The sequence below is a fragment of the Desmodus rotundus genome, chromosome 5 (genome assembly GCF_022682495.2).
Source record: "Desmodus rotundus isolate HL8 chromosome 5, HLdesRot8A.1, whole genome shotgun sequence".
NCBI lineage: Eukaryota > Metazoa > Chordata > Mammalia > Chiroptera > Phyllostomidae > Desmodus > Desmodus rotundus.
The window spans coordinates 122765008-122790596 of record NC_071391.1 but is presented as its reverse complement, the minus strand read 5'-3'; the positions used below and the strand labels follow the sequence as shown (position 1 = coordinate 122790596).

At 39.2% G+C, this 25589-nt stretch overlaps 1 protein-coding gene across 1 annotated transcript in view; it reads left to right on the top strand.

Annotated features, from left to right (window-relative positions):
* The window catches only part of THADA (THADA armadillo repeat containing), a 282735-nt gene that overhangs the window by 79652 nt on the left and 177494 nt on the right, over nucleotides 1-25589 (top strand). Inside the window, exon 26 of the mRNA XM_053924401.2 lies at nucleotides 4659-4750. Coding sequence (XP_053780376.1) covers nucleotides 4659-4750 — 92 coding nt within the window. The remainder of the gene's footprint in view (nucleotides 1-4658; nucleotides 4751-25589) is intronic.

Here is a 25589-nt window from a genome sequence, read left to right as displayed (position 1 = left end):
CTCTTAGAACAGTTCCATCTTCTGTCTTTTATTGGTCAAAGTACCCCTTGGAGCATTAACCCAACTCGGGCAGGTGTTGGCACAACTCTTGGTCAGCTGCTAGAGAAGCCAGATCCCATTCCCTGTGATGTAGCATGACATCTTAGTCTGGACGTGGCTGGGTGAGCCGCAGCCTGCGTGGGTGTAGTTGGGCTGTCCCTGGAGTTTGAAACTGTGGCTCCTACTACTGTTGAAAAACCCTACACATAGTAGGGGAGTAATAGGATCTGGTTGATGTGGGTGAAAGTAGAGACTCACTTCTAAGGTGGGAAGAGAGAAGGAGGAAGAACAATCAAGAAGCTATTGTAATAGTTCTGCCAAGAGATGATGGCGGCTCAGAATAGAGAAATATTAGTAAGGGTGGTGACAACCAATAATCTGACATATATTTTGGAGATGAAGCTAGTTTAGTTAAAAATTTAGGTAACAGAAGATAATTCATAGGTGCGTATGTATGGAAACAGGTTTTTCTGGGCAGTGTCTGGAAACTGAGACATTTCTGGGCATTGCTTCTCTTGTGTTCAGTGACTGTGAAACACCTCAGCTTCTTTCCCTGCATCCTCGGGGTAGGATAGGTAACTCATCTTTCCAGCTTGCCCAGAAACTGCACTGAGTATGCCACTTCAGTGTCCTTCCAAGACTCACACTGGGTTTTTATTCCTATCTGGTATATCTTTAGGTTGCTTCCCTCAGGCCAATTCTGCTTCACAGTCTGCAGTGGGTTTCAGAGGAAAAAGGGCCTTTCAGACCTTCCCGGTAGCCCTGCTACATGCACTCCGTGCCTCTGTTGGCACCAGTGTCTCCAGGCCCTGTGGTAGTTGTGAGGTTGCCACTAGGGTGCCAGGCTGAGGGCTGTGTGGTGCTGAAACCCAGCCATGCTCTACATTTTAGGCTATATACCTTGGCATGAAACTTCATTCACTCACAGGAAGAGAACTGTTCTCCTAATTCATGGATAGGTGGTGTGTGGGCTAGTGAAAGTGTATAGTGTATGAATAACCACATCCACAGTGATTGCACATGGGAGGCTCTCCATTCACATTTTAACATATTTGTCAAGGGAGCATTTATGTTATATAAGAGAAGCCATACATATATAAGGCAGTGTATACTGTACATATGTGTATATATGTACACACATACACATACATATATGCTTCTGCATACATACACACACAGATTGTTTTGTGAAACCTAATTTTTTTTCACTTACCTAGCTCTTCTAGATCTTAAAAGTCTATGTGGAACCTTTATCATGCTAGAAAGGAGGATAAAAAGTGTATGTACTCAGTGAATAGAAGAGGGAATTTTTGGTAGCAGTTGTCAATTTGTAGCTATCATTGGCGCTTGGTGGAAAAGGAAGGCTTTCTGGTGTTTTTCCATGTGATAAGGATTGATTGTTGCTAGAGTTATTTGGACTCAGAATAACCAAAACAGTCTTGGAAAAGAACAGAGTTGGAGGACTCACATGTCAAAAATTTTAAGACTTATGACACAGCAGAAGTAATTAGCATGGTGGTGGCATAAGGATATATATATATATGTGTGTATGTGTGTGTGTGTGTGTATATATATATACACACACACACATATATATATATATATGAAAGGTATAGAGTTATGGGTCCATAAATAAAACCTAACATTTCATTAAAAAGGTGCCAAGGCATTTACTTCAGTGGGGAAAAGAATAGTCTGTTAAACCCCTGGTACTGGAACATTTGGATATCCACATGCAAATGAATGAATTTGCTTCCCATCTTACAGCATATTAAAAAATTGACTCAATATGGATCAAAATCCTAAACGTAAGGGCTAAAATGATACAAACTTTAGCAGAAAACAGTAGGTGTAAGTTTCTGTGACTTTGGGGTAGGTAACAGTTACTTACATGTGACACCTAAAGCATAAGTGACAAAAGAAAAAAGATAAATAAGACTTGCTCAGAATTTAAGTCATCTGTGTTTTAAAGGCTATCATCAAGAAAATGAAAAGACAGTGGACAGAATGGGAGAAAATATTTACACATCACATAGCTGGTAATCATATATTTGATTAGTATCCAGAATATATAAAGAACTCTTAGAACTCAATGATAAAATGACAACCCAATTTAAAAAAATGGACAAAGAATTTGAATATATTTCTCAAAAAAAGATATACAAATAGTAAGCACAGGAAAAAAAATACTTAACATTATTACTCTTTAGGGAAATGCAAATCAAAACCACAGTGTTACACCATTTCACACCCACCAGGATAGCTGAAGTAAAAAAGACAGACAAGGACAGGTGGTGGGGAGGATTTGGAGCCCGTATACATTTCAAGTGGCAATGCCACTTTGGCAGTTCCTCAGAAGGTTAACAGAGTTACCATACGATCCAGTAGGGCCACTTCTAGGTATGTACCCAAGAGAAATGAAAACATGCTCACACAAAAACTTGTACATGAAAGTTTACAGCATCTTTATCCATAATAGCCAAAAAGTGGAAATACCCCAAATGTCCATTAAATGATGAGTAAGTTTTTAAAATGAAACCTTTGGAGGTTGCTATGGTGTGAACTCTGCAAGCTGGTAAATTTGTGGAAATGATTCTCTACTGAGTAGCAGGCTAATCAAATAGCTGATGATGGAAAGCTTTTTTTTAAATAGTAGTTTTTCTGGAAACTGTAACTAATTAATGGTAGAATATAACCATTATGCTATACATACTGGAATAAGTAATGATGATCATTGGTTGCTAATGAGGGAACTTGGTAATGAATGGATCAGACTTATGATACTGGGACTCACTGATCCATGTTAATGTCACTAAATGACATTGCATGGCTCCTGCCTCCAGCCTAATGACTCAAACGAGAGAGCTCTCCTTTTGGGGGAGCCCATTCACTTTGGAAAACGGTCCTCTGCAGTTTCGGTTAAGATGCGCCTCTGCAGCCATCGTCTTGTCTCCAGGCACTCCTCTGTCAACACCACTGCTTCTGGCAGCCTTCGTCGGAAAGTGCAGGTTCGGGCAAGATGGAGTTTTATTTCTACTTTGCTTTGTATGTTTTCGGGTGATTCTTGAGAGGTGACGGGGTCCTCGATGACCAGTTCATCTTAAACCTAGAAGTCTTTGGGAACTAAATCAGTAGACCAAGTAAGAGGTCAGACCTGAGCCAGGGCAGAGGCAACGTTGACAGTGACAGGACAGATTAATAGGTTGTTTGGGGATATTAGGCAGGACGCATAGTGGGGGCTTTACTAATGTTTGTTGATTGTTGAATGGACACAGTGAATTCATCCAGTTTCAGGGTTTCGGTATAATTTTCGTACAAATTGTGCCACTGTATGTGTAGCCCACTTCTGGAGTTACCCTACCAGGCATGGGTTGAGTCAGGCTCGGGCTTCTGGAGGAGAGGTTGCAAACTGGTGGCTGAGAGGTCAAATCCAGCCTGCAACTGTGTTTTATTTGGCCTCAATGATGGCTTTTCCCCTTTAATTTATTGCCAAAATTTCAAAATAGTGAGATTTCACATAAGAATTGGGGTTTCTGGCTTCCCTTGAAAAAGAAGACAATCTGGCAACACTGGGCCTACACTCCCCCGTGGCAACAGCGCGGCTGACGCCGAACAGTGACTTCGCTGGGCCTGTCCTCTACTGCTCCTGTCACTGACTGGTCCTTGTGAGCATTTCGAGTTAGTGACCCTTACTGCAGGGGCTTCAGAAGCTATTTTCTAAATCTTACATCTTTACTTTTAATTACCTTTCTTACTACAATGCTCTTGAAACAGGCCATGCGCCTGTGACAACTGTCTGCCAAGGGATAAGCCCTGTGCCCACAGTTGTGCATCTTCTCCTTCCTTCCGTGCATCATCTGTGGTGCTGGTGTGCACACACGGTAGTGAAGTCCGTGTGTTTGCACCTCTCTGCTCCGAGTTGGCAAGGTCGTGGAGGAAGCCAAATCATTCAGGGTGTTTTTATGGTAGAATAAAGTATCTTGATATATTGACTTGGAAATAGATATGCTCTATTACTGTGATTTTGAAGAAATTCATGTTTATTAATGATCATTCTTTTCTCTTATTTTTAACATAAAAGAACTAGTTGTCTCATAATTTTAGAGTTAAAATTACTATTGGGTTACTGGCATTGTATTGTTAATATATTTTGGATATTAATATTATCTTGGCCATATTAATAATGTAGATTATTTTAGTTAGGCTTTATAAATATTCTCTCAGGTAAATGATTACAGAAAATAAAGGGAAAGAGCTGAGCTTTTTACTGGAATATTCATCATCAGAAAGGATATTTACTGTTTTTTAAAGAAGTGTTACTCGGTGCTATGAGTGCAAGGAGATGATGGAAACAATTGGCAGCAGTATTACAGGTATAGACAGAGCTGTGCTGTGTGCACGTAGCTGGATGGTAGGGTTCAATTTAAGAAGTCGTCGTTGAGTCACTTTCTACAATGGTTTTGAAAATTGTCTTATTTTTATGAACACAAACCATATTTTCTTTAGCCCTGCACTAGCAAATTGGGTAATGATTTGAATGTCTAGTTTGAACACTGTAGGTGTTGGTTTCATGCCATGAATATTTCTTAACCCTTATTGTGTATTTATTTTTACTTTAGGTGAGAAATTCATCCACACTTCTCTTCAGTACCTTGATCACCAGAATATTTGGAGTTAAAAGGGGGAAGGATGAACTTTTAAAAAAAAATACGTAAGCTCCATCTAACGCTAACTTTACTTTTTACAAAATATTGTGCTAGCTAAAAATAATTTTTGGTATTTTGATTACTTTTATAGATTCATCTAGAGCATAAAACTGCATAAATACTACAGTGAATTAACCTGTGCTGACAAATTCTAAATTCTTGGGCAGAAATGCCCACTATTTAGTAAGTAGATCCTCCATGGCATTGAAAACATCACAGGGCAGCAAGGGCTGAAAGGCAGAGCTTGTTTCTCAATACCAGCCGCAGTTTCCGTTACTGTCATCTGCAGGTGCTCCTGAAGTGTCCTGCCTTGCTTTTTCTCCTGTGTCATCAAGTGCTGGCTTGTGTGATCTCTTGCTTTTTTTTCCTTTTTAAATGTAATCTTTATTGTATTTTTTCCCATTATCATTTAGTCCCCTTATATCCCTCTCCCCCCAGCAGTCACCACACTGTTGTCCATGTCCATGAGACATGGCTTTCCCTTTTTGCTCAGTCCCTCCACCCCTAACCTCCCCTCCCCCACTAGCTGTCATCCGGCTCTCCATCGTGAGTCTGTCCCCATTTCCCTTGTTAGTTCAGTTTGTTCATTAGATTCCGCATATGAGTGAGATCATATGGTATTTGTCTTTCTCTGACTGGCTTATTTCACTTAGCATAATATTCTCTAGGTCTGTCCATGCTGTCGCAAAGGGTAAATTTTTCTTTTTTATGGCCAAGTATTAGTCCATTGTGTAAATATGCCATAGTTATTTTATCCGCTCATCTACTGATAGACAGTTATTTTGTTTTATAGCTGGAAGTGTAAATGTTTATGATACAGTCATGAGTAACATGTCTCCGATTACTTGTGCATTAAACTCTAACCAAGAGGAGCAGTTACAGATGATGATCGCACAGAATAAACAGTGCTTTTCACTTTTAGGTCTATTGTGTTACGTTTACTCTCTAAGATGTTTTTCTCTTAAGGTTTTTTAATGCCTTGGAGGAAATCTATTGAAACACTTTGATTGTGGGTAATTTTTAGATACAGCGCACAAATTCTGTTGGTTTTTAAAGAGAAGCTTTGAATAGTTTGTTTTTCTCTTAGGGAGATTGATTTAATGGTAGTCTAGTGACTTGCAGTTCTGAACACTAGATGTCACTGTTGCTGCATGTTTAAATACTTCCTTCACAGGCTCCAGTTTGTCCCAGTGATCTTTCTCTTGATCTAGAGATAAATCAGGCCCTATTCCTCTTCTACCTAAAAAAGTTGATTATCACACTTTTAATTTAGGTTTTAAGCTTTTGTTTATTAAAATATATTTTCTTGTGATGGAATTAGAAAATATCATGACATAATTTTATTATACACTGTTGATAATTCTAATGAAACCTGGTAGTTTTGAATTGTCATTTAAATTGCTACCTATCACCCTATAAAATTCAATAAATATTTAAAAGGAAGGCAACTGGCTATTAGTATGAATCCCCTGAGCATATTTAGGAAATACCAGACAGATTTTTTTTTTAACTAAGTTGTATTTTTAAAATAATGGTAAGTCTTGGCGAGATAGCTCAGCTGGTTAGAGCATCGTCCTGATACGCCAAGGCTGCGGTTTGGATCTCTGGGCAGGGCACAACCAGTGAATGCATAAATAAGTGGAAAAATAAGTCGATGTTTCTCTCTTCCTCCTCCCACTTCTCCTCTTTTTCTGTCTCTCTAAAAAGAGAATAAATAAATAATAAAATAATGGTAACGTTATTCCTTTGGAAGGATGATTATAATTTTTACTATGTAGCTGGTTCCTAAAGAAATTCTTCCTGTCCGTAGTTTGAAATCACTAATACTTGTTGCTACTTAGCTTTGATGATTTTTGGTAGTAATTCTACAAAATGCTTTAAAAAGTTTACAAAAGTTTAAAAATTTAAACTCTTACAGAATTTATACATAAATTTATATAAAAAGTTTAAAACAGTTTGGTTGTATTATAAGGCCATGATAAATGGTATAAATAAAACATAATATGTGTTTTATTAAAGTGAAATTAATGTTTAAAATAGAACTTGAAAATGAAGAAATGCTTTTTTTCTCTTTTACCTTTTATGGAGTGAATGATTCTTGGTTGTGTAATTAAGTTTGACTATGTACAGGAGAACTTATCAGATTCATTTCATTTAGGTTTCATCTGAAGGAGGGTGGAAGAATAGCACAATGAAACCACACTGTTTTAATCTTTTGCCCAAAGCATGCTTATGGGAATGTCTATTATAAATTCATTACTCTTAAATAAGAAAGGTTACAAAATAGATAACTTTCCTAGAAAGAGGGAAATGGAATATTCATATAATTGTTTTGAGTAAAGTTCAAAAGTGGAATTAAGAAGTTGATTTTTTTTTTTTTACTGTGATGAACATTTTTGCTAAGAGCCTTTAGTTCAATAAACCTAACGATTGGTATATACATTATGTATACAAGGCCCCTGTTCTCTATTTAACCCTTAAAGAGCATATTGTTTGGCAGTACCTGCTAGATTTGCTCTGCAAGACCTTTAGTGTCTTAAATTTGCTATTATTTGTAATGATTCCTCTAGTTGTAGTTTGTTTAATTATGTCACTTTTTGTTGAAATGTTTATATGCCTGTGCCGTATGGTATTAACTCCCTGAGGGGCAGAACCTTTTCCATCTTTTCTGTGTATACATAATGGGCACTTTAGGAATGCTCGTAATAACGAAGTCCTGTTGGTTGGTTACTCAACCATTGAATGACTAAACTCAGCCTGAGAGACCTCACAGACAGTTAAGTCTACTGTCACAGCCAGTGACCGTTCTGCACACAATCTTGAAAATGTGTGCTGTGGTTCAGAAGGGGCCTGGACATAAAAAGAACATCTGCTTTTCCTACCTAGTGAAAAAGAGAAGTCTAGGAGTAAACAGACTTGGTTTCTAGGCACTTTGCTGCCACTGGAGATGGCCTTAATAGACCCCTTATTGGCTTTGTACTTCAACTCCTCCATCTGTGTAACAGGAATAATGGGATCTGTGCTCTGTACTTGTAGGGCTATGGTGAGGATAAAACGAATGATTAGCAGTTCATTTTCTTTTAAAATAGTGGAAGTCCTGTGCAATTAGAGATATAATTTGCTTTTTTTCCTCTGTTACCACTTTTATTGTACTCATTTCAGTGTTACACTGCTTTTTGAGGACAAGGTCAGCATCTTACCCATTTCTGTATATCTGGTGCCTAGTATACTGCCTGGCATGTAATAGGCATGCAGAAATTCTTGCTTAATGAATAAGTAAATTTTATTACTAGAAAAGAGATAAGAGTTCTTGTTGTTACTTCTGCCTTTGTTGCCATATACCCACAATAATCAACCGAGACAAGTTAGTTAACCTCTCTGGGCCTTGGTTTTTTTCTCTAAGAGATTTGTACTATCCTCAATGTCTCACTTGTGTAAAATACTCAGCTGGGGCTCTGTGTGATTCTCACTAGACTTGTGAGTTTCGTGAACTGCTGTATTCCCAGTGCCTAGAACAGTAGCTTCTCGGTGTAGGGACAAGAAGTTCCCCTGTCGTATGTGAAGAAAGGAGCAGGTGTCCTGCTTCCCCATCTGTGAGTATGTAGTGTGCATGCAAAATGACTGAACTCTCAGGCTCGTTAGTCTTGTTCTAGATGTGTTCTTTGGATTATGAAGAGTAAGAAAACCTGAGTTTTTAAATAATGTTACTACGTTTAAATTTTCTAAAGCCCCATTTCTTTCTCTTTATTATTACCTGACTGGCTTGGCTTGAGTAGTGAATAATTAACTCTGTGTAGAATCAGAACTCGCCCAGCTACGTGATCTGGGGGATGTGCTGGGCTCTCCACAGTAGCCTCCATCTCCGGTGTGAGTGGGCTCACCCCGATAGTCCCTCGTTCCTCCTTACAGGGCAGGGACTAAGCAATGTGATCTCTACCTCCAGGTCTTTCCCTCTGGCGCCCGTGTGTATCTATCAACCTTCGTCTGTTCTAGGCCTAGGTTCATGACAAATACCAATATCCAGCAGTCTGCACGCTTTGTGTTAGACTTTGCCGAAGCTCTATGCAGGTGCTCAGTGCACAGTGTTCTACAGCTTTTGCCTTCTCTCCATTTTGAACCAGTCATTCAGCCAGTGTGAATTTGTAAGCATTCATCATGAATTCCATTGGCATGATAAAGGAGCACATGAGAAATGTAAAACTTGGAACTTGCTCAGGGCGTTTACATTTCAGTTTGGGAAACAAATGTTGTTTGTGAAACAGATACAGATAGAACACAAGATGTAATAGTTGTACAGTATGAGTAATGGATGTATTAGAAATTTGTGAGCAGGAGAGTTGAGTGGAGTATTTGGGACAAAGCAGTGTTCTTACAAAGCCTGGGAATGAGGGGATAGGGGTGCATGGAAACACACAGGTTACAAGAAAGGAACAAGGCCCTGGATGGGTAGCACGGTTGGTTAGAGCATTGTCACAACACGCCAAGGTTGCGGGTTCAGTTCCCAGTCAGGGCACATACAAGAATCAAGCAAGGAATGCATCAGTAAGTTGAACAACATATGAATGCTTCTCTCTCTCTCTCTCTCTATCTTTCCCAGTTTCTTCCTCCTGTCCCCTTTCTCTCTCTCCCTCCTTCTCAAATCAATAAATATTTTTAAAAGAGGGACAAAAGAACAGTAATTTTCTGTGTTGTTAAGTACAATCTGTATTCTGTCTTATTAGAGAGAGCTTGTATTCAAATTAATAGCTTAGGGTGTTTGTAAAAGCATCGCTAGGTACAAGTAAGATCATTTATAATGACAATTTTAGAAGATGCTAAATTGTATTTTATTTTCTTGGGTATAGATGACAGAGAGTTATTTTAGTTATTTCTTTTAATATCGGAGTGGTCTAGGTCTGGAAGGGTCCTCTGAGGGCCATCTAATCTAATCCCACCACTGCTTATAGACAGATTTTTGAAGCAATTTCCAGACAGACTGGCTTCTCTTCTGTTCTTCCTGTTTTCTAGGAAGAGAGAGATTCCACAAGTTGCTGTGGTCACCCACTCCATTGTTTAGGAAAGAATTGGACTCTCCAAACTAAAATTGAGAGCTATCAGGCAGTTGGGTTTTTACATTTTAGAGAACGCAATTATTAGAATTCAGAGTAGCTTTTTTGCTTTGGACCACATTGTAGTTTGTAGGAAGCGCCTATTTGGCCAAACCGAAAGTCAGAATTTTCTTTGACTGTGTGGCCAGGACAGTCTTAACATCCTCAGACCCAAAGGAGTCTCATTTTCTCCATTTAACAAGCACTTACTACATTTTTACTCTGGGCCAAGCCCTCTGCCGGGCACTGGGATCCAAAGATGAATCAGACATGCCCTCGGCCCTAAGGAAACTGGCAGTCTGAAGAAGAATATGGCAGTCGTCTGCTGTGTGGGAGCCTCTGTTCCACCTGAACAGAGAAGGGGAGACATCATGGGGTGGGAGCGTATGTTTAGTGCCTGCTCGTGTGCTTGGCACGTGCCAGACCACTTACAGGCGTCTCGCTTCGCCTTTATCACGGCCCTGTGGAGTGGCAGTCATCCTAGTTTTACAGAGGGGTAAAACTAAGGCCAGTGAGATTTCATTATTTGCCCAAGGCCGTACTGCCTGCGTAGCAGAGCACACACCCAGGTCCGTCCGCAGCACCCTTCGATTTGCACACGGCACGCACAGCCCCCGTGAGCAGTGTGTCACCGTTTCTCAGTCAGGCTTTAGAGTTTACATTGTCAGACTCTGTGAGAAATGAGTCACTTCACCCAAAGTCTCAGTGTGGATTGAGAAGCTCCCTTCTCCCATATGGCAGGTTGATTTTAGGAGGAAAGATGGAAGGGGCCAGTGGAGAAGTTTGTTTTGAAGGACTTTAAGACCCTTTCTGTGGATAGTGCCTTTTGCCTTAAGAACGTTCCATTCCTCCACGAGTGCCACACTCTGTTTTCATGCAGACAAAGAGAAGGTACAGCAGGAACGGGTCACCAGGCTCCTAATGTCATAGGGTAAGGTCGAGAAGGTAGAAATCTGTTGTTTTGGTTGGCATGTAAGGGATTAATTAAATTACTCCAGTAGGACGTTGGTGTGGCCAGTAAGACATTTGCCTCAGGAAAAATCTTGTGTTTGACGATCGTTTCGTGCAGGGGGGAGAGGGTTTTGGAGTTTTGTGATAATCTTTGCCTATGGTATGATGCCTTCTAGGGTTAACCTAGTGTTTTTCTGAATCTATGCCTTTTCACTCACATCTTTAATAAAAATATAATAACTATCAGTATTATTAGTTTTATGTTTGAGAGGACCTAAGAAGCCATCTAGCCCCATTCTCATTTTGCAGATGTGAAAATTGAGGTACAGGAATGCTGAGTGATTGTTCAAGGCCACACAGCTAGTGCTGGAAATAAGTGTAATGTTACTATTAGCTCACAGGAAGTTCAACTAGAACATTTTTAAAAATTAGTTGATTGTTTATAAATGCAGTTTCTGTTAGCAAACTTGAAAAATTCTAGTTTGGATTCAAATAATGTGAAATTAAGTTAAGATCCCCAGGGCCCTGATACAGTCTGGGGGAGCCATTCACACATTTTCCATAGTTGTTGATAGAACCTTCCATCTGACTCTTTAGGCAGAGTAGATAATGGAGAATTTTTGCAGACTGAGAAGTAAAGTCTCGTATAACCCTTGTTAAGAAGTTCAATATATGAATTAAGTTTATACTGACACTTGGGCCTACTGAAAAGTTTCATGTTTCAAGTTTTTGTTCATTCTTAGTTTCATGGATTGCAGGTAGGAAAACTACAAATAAAAATTTTAATGAAAAAAGAAGCTCTTAAAAGACATGTCCATGAACTTGAAGTGGGAATTAGTCATTGTGTCCTTAAATATTGACTCTTGCATGGACCAAGTATTCTTTGGTCCTAAGTACTGCTTCAGGCCAGTGCCTTCTTTCATAACTAAGGCATGGTTGCTGTAGTTTGGGCATGTCCTATGGAATTTTGGCAGTGCGTGTATCCTCTTTCTGCATATTAGTAAAAGCATGAGTAAATATTTTTTCTCAGCTTTGGTATTTTTGTAGCTTACATTTTAAATGAACCAGACTAATATAATGTAACACCAGGATTACATAATTTGAGACATCAGGATTGCTTCCAGGACTGTGAGATTACAAGCAGTGTTTGTTGCTCGTTTAGTACCTGTCGAGAAATACTGCAGAACCACTTTCCAAATGAGAAAGTGGAGTCAAAGAGGTTAAATCCGGAGAAGACAGTTTCTTTGGATCCTGGGTCGTGTTTCTTCTTTATTCAGAACTTGGTCCTTATAACTGTTGATTTTAGTAATGTATAATTTAGAAATTATAGAATTTCCAACTATTGTTACACACCAAACTTTTTTATAAAATACAATCAATAAGATTTTTTCATTGAATACTATGTACCTTGGCACTCTAATATGTACAAAAGTAGTTATTACATGGTGTTGGATTTAAATGAGTTTATCACCTACTGAAAGTTAAGACCAACATATGAACTAGCTTAGGGAAAAAATGAGTGTCAAACTCTCTAGTACTGTTAGGCAATGGGGGGCAGAGGAGGATGAGTGCAGGTTCCATGTAGGAGTTAGGGCTTAATCTGGACATGAAGGATGGGCAGGATTTGAGTGGATAGAGAGGAGGGTGTTGCATATGAGGTTATACAGCATGAACAAAGATACGGAGATCAGAACCCACATTGTATGTCTGTCTGAGAGAGTTAGAAGATAAACTAGACGAGGACAGAGGGGACATTATGAAAACATGTATTCACATTCATTTTTTTTTTCCCTTAGAACAAGGATTCACTGAGTACCTACTCTGGATAAGCAAAGCACTAAAATAGGTTCTGAGACTATCTCATTGTGTAAAACAGACATACCAAGGAGGCTAGTTTGGATTTTTATATGACATTAGGAGTAGTTTGGAAGTTTTTGTAGTGGAGCATTCCACAAGAAAAGTATTGTTCTAGGAATCATTTGACAGGTGACTGCATTCCGTGTCCCTGGCTGGTGAGACTGGAGAATGTGATGCAGGACCCCCGAAGTGGCTCACTTGTGGACCCCTTGTGCTCTGTAGGTTGTTGTGGCACGGCGCCAGCTTGGTGCGATTATTTCAGCATTTATTCTTTTTTGTTAACTTCTAACTTGATTAGTGGCTGTGTTAGAGGGGGATATGACTTACATTTTAAGGGTTACTAGTTTCCTTAATATTAAATGATATTAATGAAAAATAGATTCTAGAGTCAAGTAAGTTTCTGGAATACTGGATTAAAAAATTCCTTAGGGCAAGACTTCTGAAAACATTTAAAATGCTGTTTGTGTTATGTGAATCTTCAAGAGTGTGACATGTACTCATAACATTCGGTATTCTCCCCAGATTATTTGACCATGGAAAACTTTTTTAAAGAACGTCTATTACCATCTTGTGTTCCATCAGACATAGCTTGGGGGATTCTGATTAAGGCATGTGAGGGGCATGTTTCCGATCGTTAGGAACAGTACCATCGATGAGAAGGGAAAATATTCATTTCAGATATATCTTGGCAACAGCAAAAGGCTTAGTTCTACTTGCATTTAAGTGTAACATAAATTTTTGCAAGTTGTCAGAGAAAAATTTACAGTAGTATCCAACATATAGTAGTCAATAAATATGAATCAGTGAATATTTTATTTTATTTTAAAGATTTTATTTACTTATTTTTAGAGAGAGGGGAAGGGAAGGAGAAAGAGAGGAAGAGAAATAGCAACGTATAAGAGATACCACAATCCATCAGTTGCCTCTGGCACGCCCCTCGATGGGGATCTGTCCCGCAACCCAGGCACGCGCCCTGACTGGGAATTGAACCGGCAACCTTTCCATTGTAGGCTGGCACTTAATCTACTGAGCCACACCAGCCAGGGCTAGATATAATCAATTTCTAATCAAAAACTGCTACTACGCAGTACAAAATGTCTCCCTGGTTCATAGCTAATCTCGTCTGACAAGCTAACAGAATGTCCACGTTGTTTTTTATTATCAACTCTGATGTGCACACATACTATAACATGGATTTTTGTTGTTGTAAGGCCACATGGTTTGAAGTCAAATGATCTTTCTCAGTTTATTGGAATTGGTACTTAATTATTTTGATTTATGAACCAAAAGTCCCTATTCTGTTTATATTGAGCGTAGATTTTTGATGTGACTTTTTAGCCTCTGAACTCAAATTGATCTCTTTCTTAATCTGCCAAGTTCCTGTCTTTTCTCTCCCCCAAACTGTTACCGTTCTGTTCTGCGTAAACTGCCTCTAGAGAAGAGGAACATGGGGCTGTCTGGGTCAGGGCAAACCAGCTGCTCTGGACAGACGATGGGGTCAGACCGGCTATCGGTTTGACAAGATCAGTAAGTCTGATCCAGTTGCTAAAGTCTTCGAGGTCTAGAATTTTCTACTCTATAAGCACAGTTCTGAAATGAATATTTTCCCTTCTCATCGATGGTACTGTTGCTAATGATCAGAAACATGCCTTTCACATGCCTTAATCAGAATCCCCCAAGCCATGTCTGATGGAACACAAGATGGTAAGCCATCCACTGCCCTTAGTGCCTCCTTTTCCTCCTTGCATTTATCTCCGTGATCACTCAACTTATGAACAACTGATTCAGATACATAGAAATGGTCAATTACAGACTTTCTCCCCCTCATTCACTTGACCCCCTTCAGGCAATGCCCTCCTAGGCCACTAGTTCCATTTTCGTCAATTGGTGGCCTCCTTTAGGTGATCCAGCATTTTTTTTCCTTCACCATTCAACAAACACACTGAGGGGAGTACAGACATTTATAAAACATGGTCTAAATATTTGAAAAACAGCAAAGGAGGGGAGTTAAGACTTGAACTTAACTGTAATGCAAGGTGGAATTCCATGAGTACTCTGCTTGCTCCTTTCCTCTCCTCTGGGGAAAGTCTGCGGGCCGCTCCCATTTCCTCCCTGCATGCCGCTGCATAATTGCTCCTCTTGGAAGCTCTTTGTCACACTCTTCAGACACACATCCTCTTTAAACCCCTTCCTCCTCCCCATCCCAGTGCTTCTGCCATTTAGAGAGGAACATCTCACCTGCCCGTTTCTTCTGTACCTTGCTGCCTTCTTTGTTCTATCTGTGTGGCAATAGATGATTCAGATCCTGACCAATAGACATTAGAGCACTACCCCCTCTCCCCACCTGTATTTGGAAGTAAAATTCTGTGTACTAAAAGTATCACTGGCTTCTAAAAGTGATGAATGCCCAATTTTCCCCAGAAACACACAAGTCAATATCTCCATCTACTTTATGCTTTTGTTAAGCCAGCTTTTCCTGAAGCTTCAACATTTTAGGTAAATAAAAGAGAATTTCTCTTTCCTTGATGTTCTCTTGCTTTGATTAGTTACTAATATTGCAATAGCATAGGTTTCGATTTTTTATCAGTGTAAGTGTATGATGTTTCAATGGGGAAGTGAGATTTCTGTGAACTACCGGCAGTTCCACTGTTTACAATAGTTATGTCTTTGGAAAAACATATTTCAGCTGCCATATGATCATTTATAAGTTGTGGCCTTTCCACAGATGGACACAGCATTCTTAAATACTTGCTTGTCTATCTTTCCTGTTTCCAGCTCTGACTGCCTTCAGAACTGTGCTGCTGTGCACTGCCAAACTGGTTGGCTCAGCCGTGAAAATTGAATTCCATGGGATTCATGGCATTTTCTCTGGAGGTTTCTTTCTCTAGAAATCCCTTCCTGCCCTTGCCCCCCAACCATTAAATTGAAATTTAATGATTCTTCAAAGTTTTGTGTGTAATATCACTGTAGCATTTTAAAAATTACATTCCTTATAAAGGACCTATCAAATTTACTTAGTAATTTCTCTTACTATTAAATATTTAGTTTTCCTTCTAGATTTTTAAAAATTATTAATAATGATGTGATGTGTAACTTTATTTACGAAGTATTTTAATATGTGGGGTTATTGCTTGCAGATAGATTTTCCACATGGAATTTCTTGGTAACAGGGAATAACTAGTCTTCAGATTTTGTTTATGTATTGTCACATTTCTTGATAATTGATCATCTTGAAAAAGTTTCTCTATGTCGCCTTCCTGCTCAGGAATTTTCATTGGCTCTCTGTTGCTTGTGGTCTAAAGTCCATACCCATTTAACTGGCCTCTTCCTTTTTTGTTAAAACTTTTTCTTTTTGTTTTAACCACCTGCCTACCAGTGAGCATTTAAATTCCATCTAAATTTTCCACGTTATAAAAAGGGGATCAGGGAATATCCTCATGTATTTTATAGCTTTGCCCATGTTTTTTGGATTATTTCTTTGGGGTAAATGATCAGAAATGGAAATACTGGTTTAAAGAATATAAACATTCCATGAAAATGATAGCCATACGTCTTTTAAATAAGAAGATATCAATTTACAAATTTACCAGCATATATAATCTTCCTGGTAATTGGTATTATTTTTAATGTAAGTTTAAAAGAATGTGAGAGGGAACATTGCCATGTTGTTTCGATTTATATTGCTTTTATGACTAGTGAGGTTGAACCTTTGCCCACATTATTTGCTGGTTAATTGTATTTTCTTCAGTTTAGCTTTCAAGGCCCTATATAATCTGGACCCGCCCTTTTCAACCTTATCTCCTGTTATTCAAACCCACAAATATTTATTAAACTCCTACCATCTACCAACAAATACATATACTCTAATCAAACTAATTTCCCTCCTGTTCTTTTGAATGTTATGATTTTTCTTTTTGCTTTCGTTCATGATTTTCTGCTTCTACAATGCCTGTGCCTTCTCTTCTACTTAGAGTATGCTGCTTTTCCCAATCCTTTGAGGTTCAAGCTGAGTCTTTTCTCCTCTGGGAAGCCCTCGCTGACCTGGCTTGGGCCTTCCTTGAGAGCGGAGCCTATGTCTGATGCTCTCCCCACTCCCTACTTTTTTTTTTTTTTATCTCAGAGCCTAGTAAAGTTTCTGTCTAGCATAGGAGACAAAGAAGCAACATGTCGATGTTGCTAAGAAAAAGTATCGAATACGTTCTGTCAGATCTGGGTTTTACTTTGGCTCTGACTTTGGGCCAGTTTTTTAGTCCCTTGAGCCTCAGTTTCTTTATCTCAGCATCATCAGGAATTGGGGATTGGATCTGAGTTGTGAGGAGTGAATGTGGTAATGCTTGTAAAGGGCCTGGTGCTCTCATTTAGTGAGAATTGGTTTTAGATTAATTGATTGGGTAAACTGGTCCTCCAGCACTCCTTCTCCCCTTCCCGAGGACTCTTCCAGGTGTGCCCCAGATAGTGCGTACTGTCTCTTTCGTGTGTCGGTAGTCTTGTGAATTAGCTGTGTGAACTCAGGTGAGTCCCAAGTTCTTACAGGGAAGGAGTGTGGCTTCCGTTTGTTTCACGCCATGAAGAACATACTGGTGCGTACTGATTGGATGAGTGTAGTTGCGCAGCTTTGGTGGCAGTGAGAATGAGGGTAAAGCCGTGATGAGGACCTTACTTTTCGTGTTTTACTAAAATCTTTACTGGATTTTACCCAGAGAAATTGCTTTATCCTAGGGCCTTTACGAAATGTTTAGTTTTGTTGCTTGTTCAGCCAAATGGAGTTAGTTATTCAGGAGAAAATGGTAAAAATATCCAAATAACACCACCGGATTTCACTTTTCCATATAGTGTTTCAAAATGTTGTATTCATTAGTATTTGTGAGAAACCTTTGGTTAATACCACAAGAAGTCATAAACTAAACCAGATTTCCCCTTTTTAAACTTTCACATGACTTGGATTAACAACAGTGTTACTCCCTAATTTACACCTGGGATTTCCAAATTGTCTCAAAAAAGCTGAAACAATGATTCATATTTAGTTACCATGGGACTGGGTTATTTTCATTTATTGAAAATATAAACAACAAAAAAATATCCTGGATAAAGATCTCCATGTGTTTTAACTAGTGACAGCTGCTATGATCAGAATTTCTACTTAAGTCAGGCATTTTTGACGTACACCTCAAGCCTCGCAATTAAGCTTTATGCCTTTCCAAGCACAACAGTTAACCAATAAACCCAAATATCAGCCTGGTCTGGCTTAGCTCAGCAGTCTTTTGATTTCTTCCAGTCTGTTTGATGTGGAGGCTTATTGAGATTTATCTACTGAGCTGTTCACAGTTTGCAGGGCTGAGAGCGCTGGCTGTATTATGTAAGATTCCATTAGTGACCGGAGAGGCTAGATGGTCACCACGGTGTAGATAATTTAGTCATGTACTGGTGGTCATGGCTTTGTTGAAATTTTTAAGACTTTTGTCAAGCATTTTAATTAATACTAGTGATTTTTCTAATTTCCTAGTTTATACTGTGAGCCTCAAAACAGATGGAATTTAACTGGTTCAATTTAGTGGAAAGTTTTTTTTAACTTTCTGTAGAAATCTCTATGTAGATTTTGAAAACTTTATCAATTATTTGGACCAGCTTATCCACAAGGGAAATAAAAATAGAGATACATTGTGGTCAGTTATAAATATTTGCTACGTGGGAAGTCAGACATCATTCCGTTATATTGTTCATGATAGCACTAGCATCAGCATACCCAACTTTGTAACACAGAGGCTGCCAAGGACTTTTCGCATCATATCCTTGCCTCATGTAGTCCTGATAGGAATACTCAGTACGATAAGTGTTACTGTCCTCATCCTAAGTAACACACTTGGAATATAGATTATTAATTGGCTACATGTTTTATATCTAATATGAAGCAGACCTGGTGTGCAAGTTCAGATATGACTCCTAATCCAGTTATTTTCCCATTTATAGAACATTAAAGCTTTTTGTTCTATGATATACAGTGTTCCCAAAAGTAACAAGTTCTGCCAAGTACATTTTCAGTCACATCTTCTTTCCTAAGAAGTAGAGTAAAATTACCCATGTTTACCTTGCTGGACATAAGAAGATAAGACCATATTGGAAGAATAGTGAAACATTGATTCTTTCTGCCTCAGTAGCCCCATATCAAATGGGAAAAATACTAGCATTTTCCTCAAAGGATTTTGAGGCAGATTGAGTTAATGCATGCAAGGAAATTAGAAGTGTGCCTGGCACAGAGTAAATACAATACCTTTAGTTATTGTTAGCATTCATGTACTCAGCAGTGTTTGTAAACCCACTGCCACGTGCCAGTTAATGTGCTGGGCTTTGGGAGATAAATAAGGTCAAGTCTTTGCCTTCGTGGGGCTTACAATCAAGCCGTGTAGACATACTTCAAACTACACACCATTTGTAGTGCATGTTCTGTGTAGAGGCACACACAGGGAGATCTGGAAGCATGGAGTAGGCTGAGGACCAGCTGTCAGAGGAGACTTCCTGTAAGAGTCCTGGCCTGAGCTCAAAGGATGCGTACAAGTTAGCCAAGTGAAGGAAAACAGTAGGGGAAAGCAAGCCAGGAGGCCAGATGATGGTGGTGAAACATTGGTGTGAACCTGTTTCTTCAAGCCAGGCTAGCTTGAGAATTTAATATGCCGACAAGCACGGTGACTCTAATCACAGTGTAGGTGTTTTAAAGAACACACTTTGGGCTCCACCCCCTTTAAGTAACAGACGCGCCAAGACCAAAAAAAAAAAAAAAATGGCCCAAATGACAGAACACTTCAAAGCTCCAGAAAAAATACAACTAAGCGAGGAAGAGATAGCCAACCTATCGGATGCACAGTTCAAAACACTGGTTATCAAGACGCTCACAGAATTGGTTGAATTTGTTCGAAAACCAGATGAAAAAATGAAGCCTATGCTAAGAGAAACAAAGGAAAATGTACAGGGAACCAATAGTGATGCAAAGGAAACAGGCACTCAAATCAACCGTGTGGACCAGAAGGAAGAAAGAAACATCCAACCAGAAAAGAATGAAGAAACAAGAATTCGGAAAAATGAGGAGAGGCTTAGGAGCCTCCAGGATATCTCGAAACGTTCCAACATCCAACTTATAGGGGTGCCAGAAGGAGGAGAAGAAGAACAAAAAATTGAAAACTTATTTGAACAAATATTGAAGGAGAACTTCCCTCATCTGGCAAAGGAAATAGACTTCCAGGAAGTCCAGGAAGCTCAGAGAGTCCCAAAGAAGCTGGACCCAAGGAGGAACACACTAAGGCACATCATAATTACATTACCTAAGATTAAATAGAAGGAGAGAATCTTAGAAGCAGCAAGAGAAAAGGAGACAGTTACCTACAAAGGACTTCCCATAAGACTGTCAGCTGATTTCTCCAAAGAGACCTTACAGGCAAGAAGGGACTGGTAAGAAGTATTCCAAGTCATGAAAGGCAAGGACCTACATCCAAGATTACTGTATCCAGCAAAGCTATCATTTAGAATGGAAGGGAAGATAAAGTGCTTCTCAGATAAGGTCAAGTTAAAGAAGTTCATCATCACCAAGCCCTTATTATATGAAATGTTAAAGGGAGTTACCTAAGAAAAAGAAGATCAAAAATAGGAACAGTAAAAATGACAGCAAACTCACAGTTATTAACGACCACACCTAAAACAAAAACAAGAGCAAACTAGGCAAACAACTAGAACAGGAACAGAACCATAGAGATGGAGATCCCATGGAGGATTGTCAATAGGGGAGTGGGAGGGGGAGAGGGGGGGAAAGGTACAGAGAATAAGTAGCATAGATGATAGGTGGAAAATAGACAGGGGGAGGGTAAGAATACTGTAGGAAATGTAGAAGCCAAAGAACTTATAAGTATGACCCATGGACATGAACTATAGGGGAGGAGTGTGGGAGGGAGGGGGTGGGCAGGATGGAGTGGAGTGGGGGGGGGGGAAATGGGGCAACTGTAATAGCATGATCAATAAATATATTTAAAAAAGGAAAACAAAAAAAGAACACACTTTGGGAAACTCTGGATGGATGCACAGGGTGGTGAGAAGGGAGTTCAGGTGAGAATTGGGGTGGGCAAGGAGGATGGGGGGTAATTAGAGATATTAAGACAACAGGCTTGACAGGACTTGATGAAGAATGAGGGGACCAAGGAAGAGGAAACATACCATGCAATAGTGAGACGATGGCAGATTTTAGGCTTACGACGGTGTCTGGGGCTGAAGGTGCCATTTATAGAGGCAAAGATTTAGGAGGAGAAAGAGATTGGTGGGGGGTGGGGATTCTATGTTCAGTTTTGTGTCTGTGTTTTGAGATGCCTGAGGGACATCCAGTGGAGTTACATCATTCAGCAGTTCAGTACAGCAGGTCTGGAGCATAGGAGTAAGTTCTGGGCTGGGTGAAGGAGTCTTCTGTGTAGAGATGATATTTTATGCCAAGAGAGTGAACGCTAGAACCCAGAGTGGTGAGGAAAGACTCCTGAGGGCATCACTGTTTAAGTGACGTGTGGAGGAACAGGATCTCTTAGCAGAAATGGAATATTTCAGTGATCTGATATCCTTTGGCAGATGCTTATCTGTTCCCCTGTGGTCCCTTTTCAGGATCCATGAGTGTTTTGTTTTGTTGGAAAGTGCCTGACTCCACCCATGCAGAAAATCTACTCTGTGGTCTACTCCTTCTCCCAAGAATCTGGGTAGTTGTAGAAAGAGGCACCTCACCCACACCCTGAGCTCTCGGAGGAGAAGCTCAGTGGGAGAAGGTGGAACCATCCTGCATTGTTAAGTTTTTGAGTGTTCGGTCCTTAAATGTAACCAGAGAAATAATGAAAGAGAAGTATTCCACTGGATTAAATGAGTTCAATGGATTTTAATTTTCTTGATAAACTATTATTAAGAAATTGTTTTGGAGATTTACTCTCTGAGTAGGATTAGCTAACCTACATTTTTCATTTGGATAAGTAGTTCTTTAATTAGAAACCAAGGTTTAGGGAATAGTTTCCCATTGCTTGATATAGTGTGGATAGAGAAGGTGTGTGAAACTGCCAAATGAAGGTTCTCCTCATGGCACTGAGGAGCAGGGAAAACGAGAGGAAATTATAATACATTAAGGGAAAGGATTCTGTTCATTCAGTGTGCCTGCTTTTATCTTCAGTTCTGGAAGTCTCTGATGGCAGGGGTTTTTTTTTCCTTCCCTATTCTTGTTGTGCCAAAAGTTGCATATTTCTGGCAAAATGTTCATTACTGGCTTGGGGTGTGCAAGGAATTCTTTGCCAGAGAATTAAGCAAGCAGAAATCTGTCAAAACAAATATTCTAGTTTGAAAATATAGTCCTGCGGGGGAGGGATGAAGGGTGGATAGTGGAGGAGGCCAGGGCATGTTCTAAGGCTGAGTATTTATTTCATAAGAATTCTGTGTTCTGAAAGGCTGTTTCTTGTAGGAATGCTGGAGGAAGCGGGATTGTGGTGCATTAAATGTACTGGTGAGCAAGGATGCATTTTCTGGGGAATTTTGGGTTGCTCCTTGTGTTTGGTATTCAGCTCAAATGATGACAGCCTTTGCTAAGAGTAAAACATTTTGATTAACAAATAGCCTTTTTAAATTTAATTCAAGAGGCATTTAACAAAACTTATGTTTACAGGGAAAACTCTCTCAGGCCTGAGGGTATTAAATACATATAAACAAACATGCACATAGACATACAGTCCCCTTCATAAGCATTTATTTGGCTGGGAAATGTGACTTAATATAATTTCAGTCGTAAAGTATTGGCTGATTGATTCAAAAGAGCAAAAAGAATTTTTTCCTCCTAACTTTTTCTACTTCTTCCCTGTTACTTTTTTAAAAATCACTTTAAAGAAGAATAAGATTATACATTGGCTGAATGCACGAATTTTAGATTTGTTTGCCATATTGTTGCTTAATGCTACTGTTACAGAGTTGCTCTTGGAGTTGGAGAAACAGGCTGGCATTTTTGTTACTTTCCACTGGGGTGGTGGTGGGGGCTAACTAGCCATGTTAAGCCTCAAGGATGAAAACCATTGCATGCAAGAGTGGATTTTCAGGATCTCCTGACTATAATCTGCATGCAACTGACTTTTTTTTTTTACAATTTTTATTTTTATTTTTTTACTTTCTATAAGAAATTATTTGAGCCAAATTGGCGACATGCCAGGAAGACAGATCTCAAATACTCTCTGATACAGTTTTTAAAATAAAATATACTACATTGTACTATTGAAATGAATGATCATACATAATAGAATGCATTACTAGTGAAGAAAAGCCCTCAAAATAATATTAATAAAATGCAGAACCATTTTATTCTTATCTCCTTTTGGCAAATTTTAGACTGGCTGCTATACACAAGCAGTTCAAGGAACACATGCCTTCTTCCAGAGCAGTGGAAAGGAGCCTTGCTGTTCTTGGATTCTCTGATTTGATATGCTTTAGTTACTGGAAGAAACATTAATTCATACAATTTTTTTAATTTTAATAATTCAAAAGAATAAAAAATTTTCAAGGGGTTGAAAAGATCACGGTCCACCATTGGAATTTGCCTTTAGTAAATGTAACATTTGTTTTCTAAAGAATTATAACAACATACTTAAATTCCAGAACAGTAAGCAAAATAGCTTAAGTTCACTGACTTGAAAAAACATTCTTTTATACTGCACGGTTCTAAAATAAATACTTAAAAGAAACAGAGAGCAAGCCATTCTATCTTGGATTTCATTTTCCTTCAGATAGAACAGCTAGAACAAACATTCTTGCTAGTTAACATTGCCTGTGTTTTTATGAAGTTAATAACTGACCTGTCAATCACGCCCTATATAAATACGGTAGTTGAATGCTTTCTGCTTTAGAAGCACTTTTATTTACAAGAGCTGCCAGCCAAGATTTCCAAAGGACTCCATGGGCTGTTTGCTTTGATCTGTTTTGAGGGCTGGTCTCTTTATACCTGTTGGTTTGCTATTTATGATACCTTTGTGTAATCAGGTATGGGGAGAGCAGATGTGCAGAATAAACACGTCTTAAGGAAACCAAGGCTCAGGAGAAATGTAATTATGCACCGAGAGCATTAAAAAGAGAGAGAATATTTTCTTAAATTAACTTGGTTGCTGTTATGACAAGAGAACAGATGTTGTGGTGTTCACCCCAGAGAAGGAAAAGATTCTCTTCCATCTCAGTTTATAATGAATGGAGGTGGTGTGTGTATCTCCACCCTTCAGACTGTTGCTATCCTTTTAAGTTTGTAAATTGCTGAGATGTTGCAGCTCTTCTCAGTTGACTTTTACCTTTGACCTTTTTTCCTTTGCTCCTTCCTTAGGAAATGTTTTCCACATGTCTCTATCCAAATAATCGTCTCTGTGTGGGAATAGTTACCTTTGCATTTTGGCTTTTCAATGTTTAAGGCAGGTTTGAAAAAGGATGGCTTTTTGTTGTTGTGTGTTTTAGGGTTTTGACTCGGATTTTCGCCCCATTACGAAAGGGAACTGAAAGCCAAATTCCTTTCTGTCTCCTCCACAATGCCAAACATAGAACCTCTAATGGTATACGGGCTCAGTGATTGAAAGAATGGCAGAAATTACGAGAAACCAAAGTCTTTGGTCTTGTTTCCAAAATGATCTACTGAGTTTTGTTTCTTTCATCTTTCGGTTAACTGCTGCCCTAATAATTCCTGTGTATTGTATTTACATATTGCTTTCTCTAGGAATTTGAATGTTTGAATATAGTGGAGAAGTTGTTAACTTCTGTTTTACTTTGAAATTTAAAAACTTCCTCTACTTTTTTTTTTAAACTAGAAATTTTGCTATCGCTCTGTAGTGCTTTTGGAGGAACTAATTTAGAGGTTTTCCGGCCCTTGGAGTTGTTCCCCCTACTAGTTGGGGAAATTCTCTCTTTACACTTTTCCTATTGATTTTACTGATTTTTTTTGGTCAGCAACTTTCCCTTCTGTGACGCCGATGTAAATCTTCGATTTTCTGTGGAAGAGTGCCTGGACATGTCCCAAAGTTTAGAAAGCTTAGTTGTTGCTTTGTTGTTGCTCAGAATACTTTCAAAATCCAGTGTCTTTAACTGGTATTATTGCTATTAATTTAGTTCCTTGTTTATAGCTTATAAGTATCCGCATCTATGTGCTAATCAACAAAGTATAAAATGCAGCCCCAAATACTTTTGGTTCAGCAGTCTTCCACAGATAACCACCTGCCAGAGTAAAATTATTTTATAAACTTTAAGGTAGATTAAAGCTTGGCTTTATACACTGTATTCCTTCTACACAGCTTCTGGGGGTCAAAGGTGGCAAAGCCCTGGGGTTGCTTGGAGCCAGCACGAACGGGTGCAGTCATGTTGCCTTTGTGGAGGCAGAAGCCTCTAAAAGCTATGAAACTGCTAAAATAACATTTGAGCGTCTTGAGGCTTTGATTGCAGAACCTCTGTTGGAGGTTGAGTGGTACGAGGTGGCCCAAGGTCAGTCCAGAGAAGCAAGTGGGAGTAAGCTCAGGTCAGCCGTGCCCCAGACACCAGGGAAGATATGCCCATAAAGACCCTTTTGAAAGGGAAGTCCATGTACTATGTAGCTGGCAGATTAACAGAAGAAAGTCCTCTCCAATGTTTTTAGTTTACATTCATCCAAGGCCGAAACCTATAATTAAATTTTCTGAACAAAGACCCTATTAACACACACCATCCATATTGATGACTAACAGCTCTTCCTTCCAGGTACCTAAGGAAATCTGTAATGCTTAAAGCAAAATAAAGACCCTAGTCAGGTTTGGGGGAGGGTAAAGTAAGGGAGTAGGTGTAGTTAGGACTGGGTTTGCCTTTCAATTGCCATTTTTCAGTGCAGCTTAAAAATGGGCCTTTCCTGGCTGCTACATTTACTCAAGCATATGTAAGTTACTGAATGATGTAAAACTTAGTC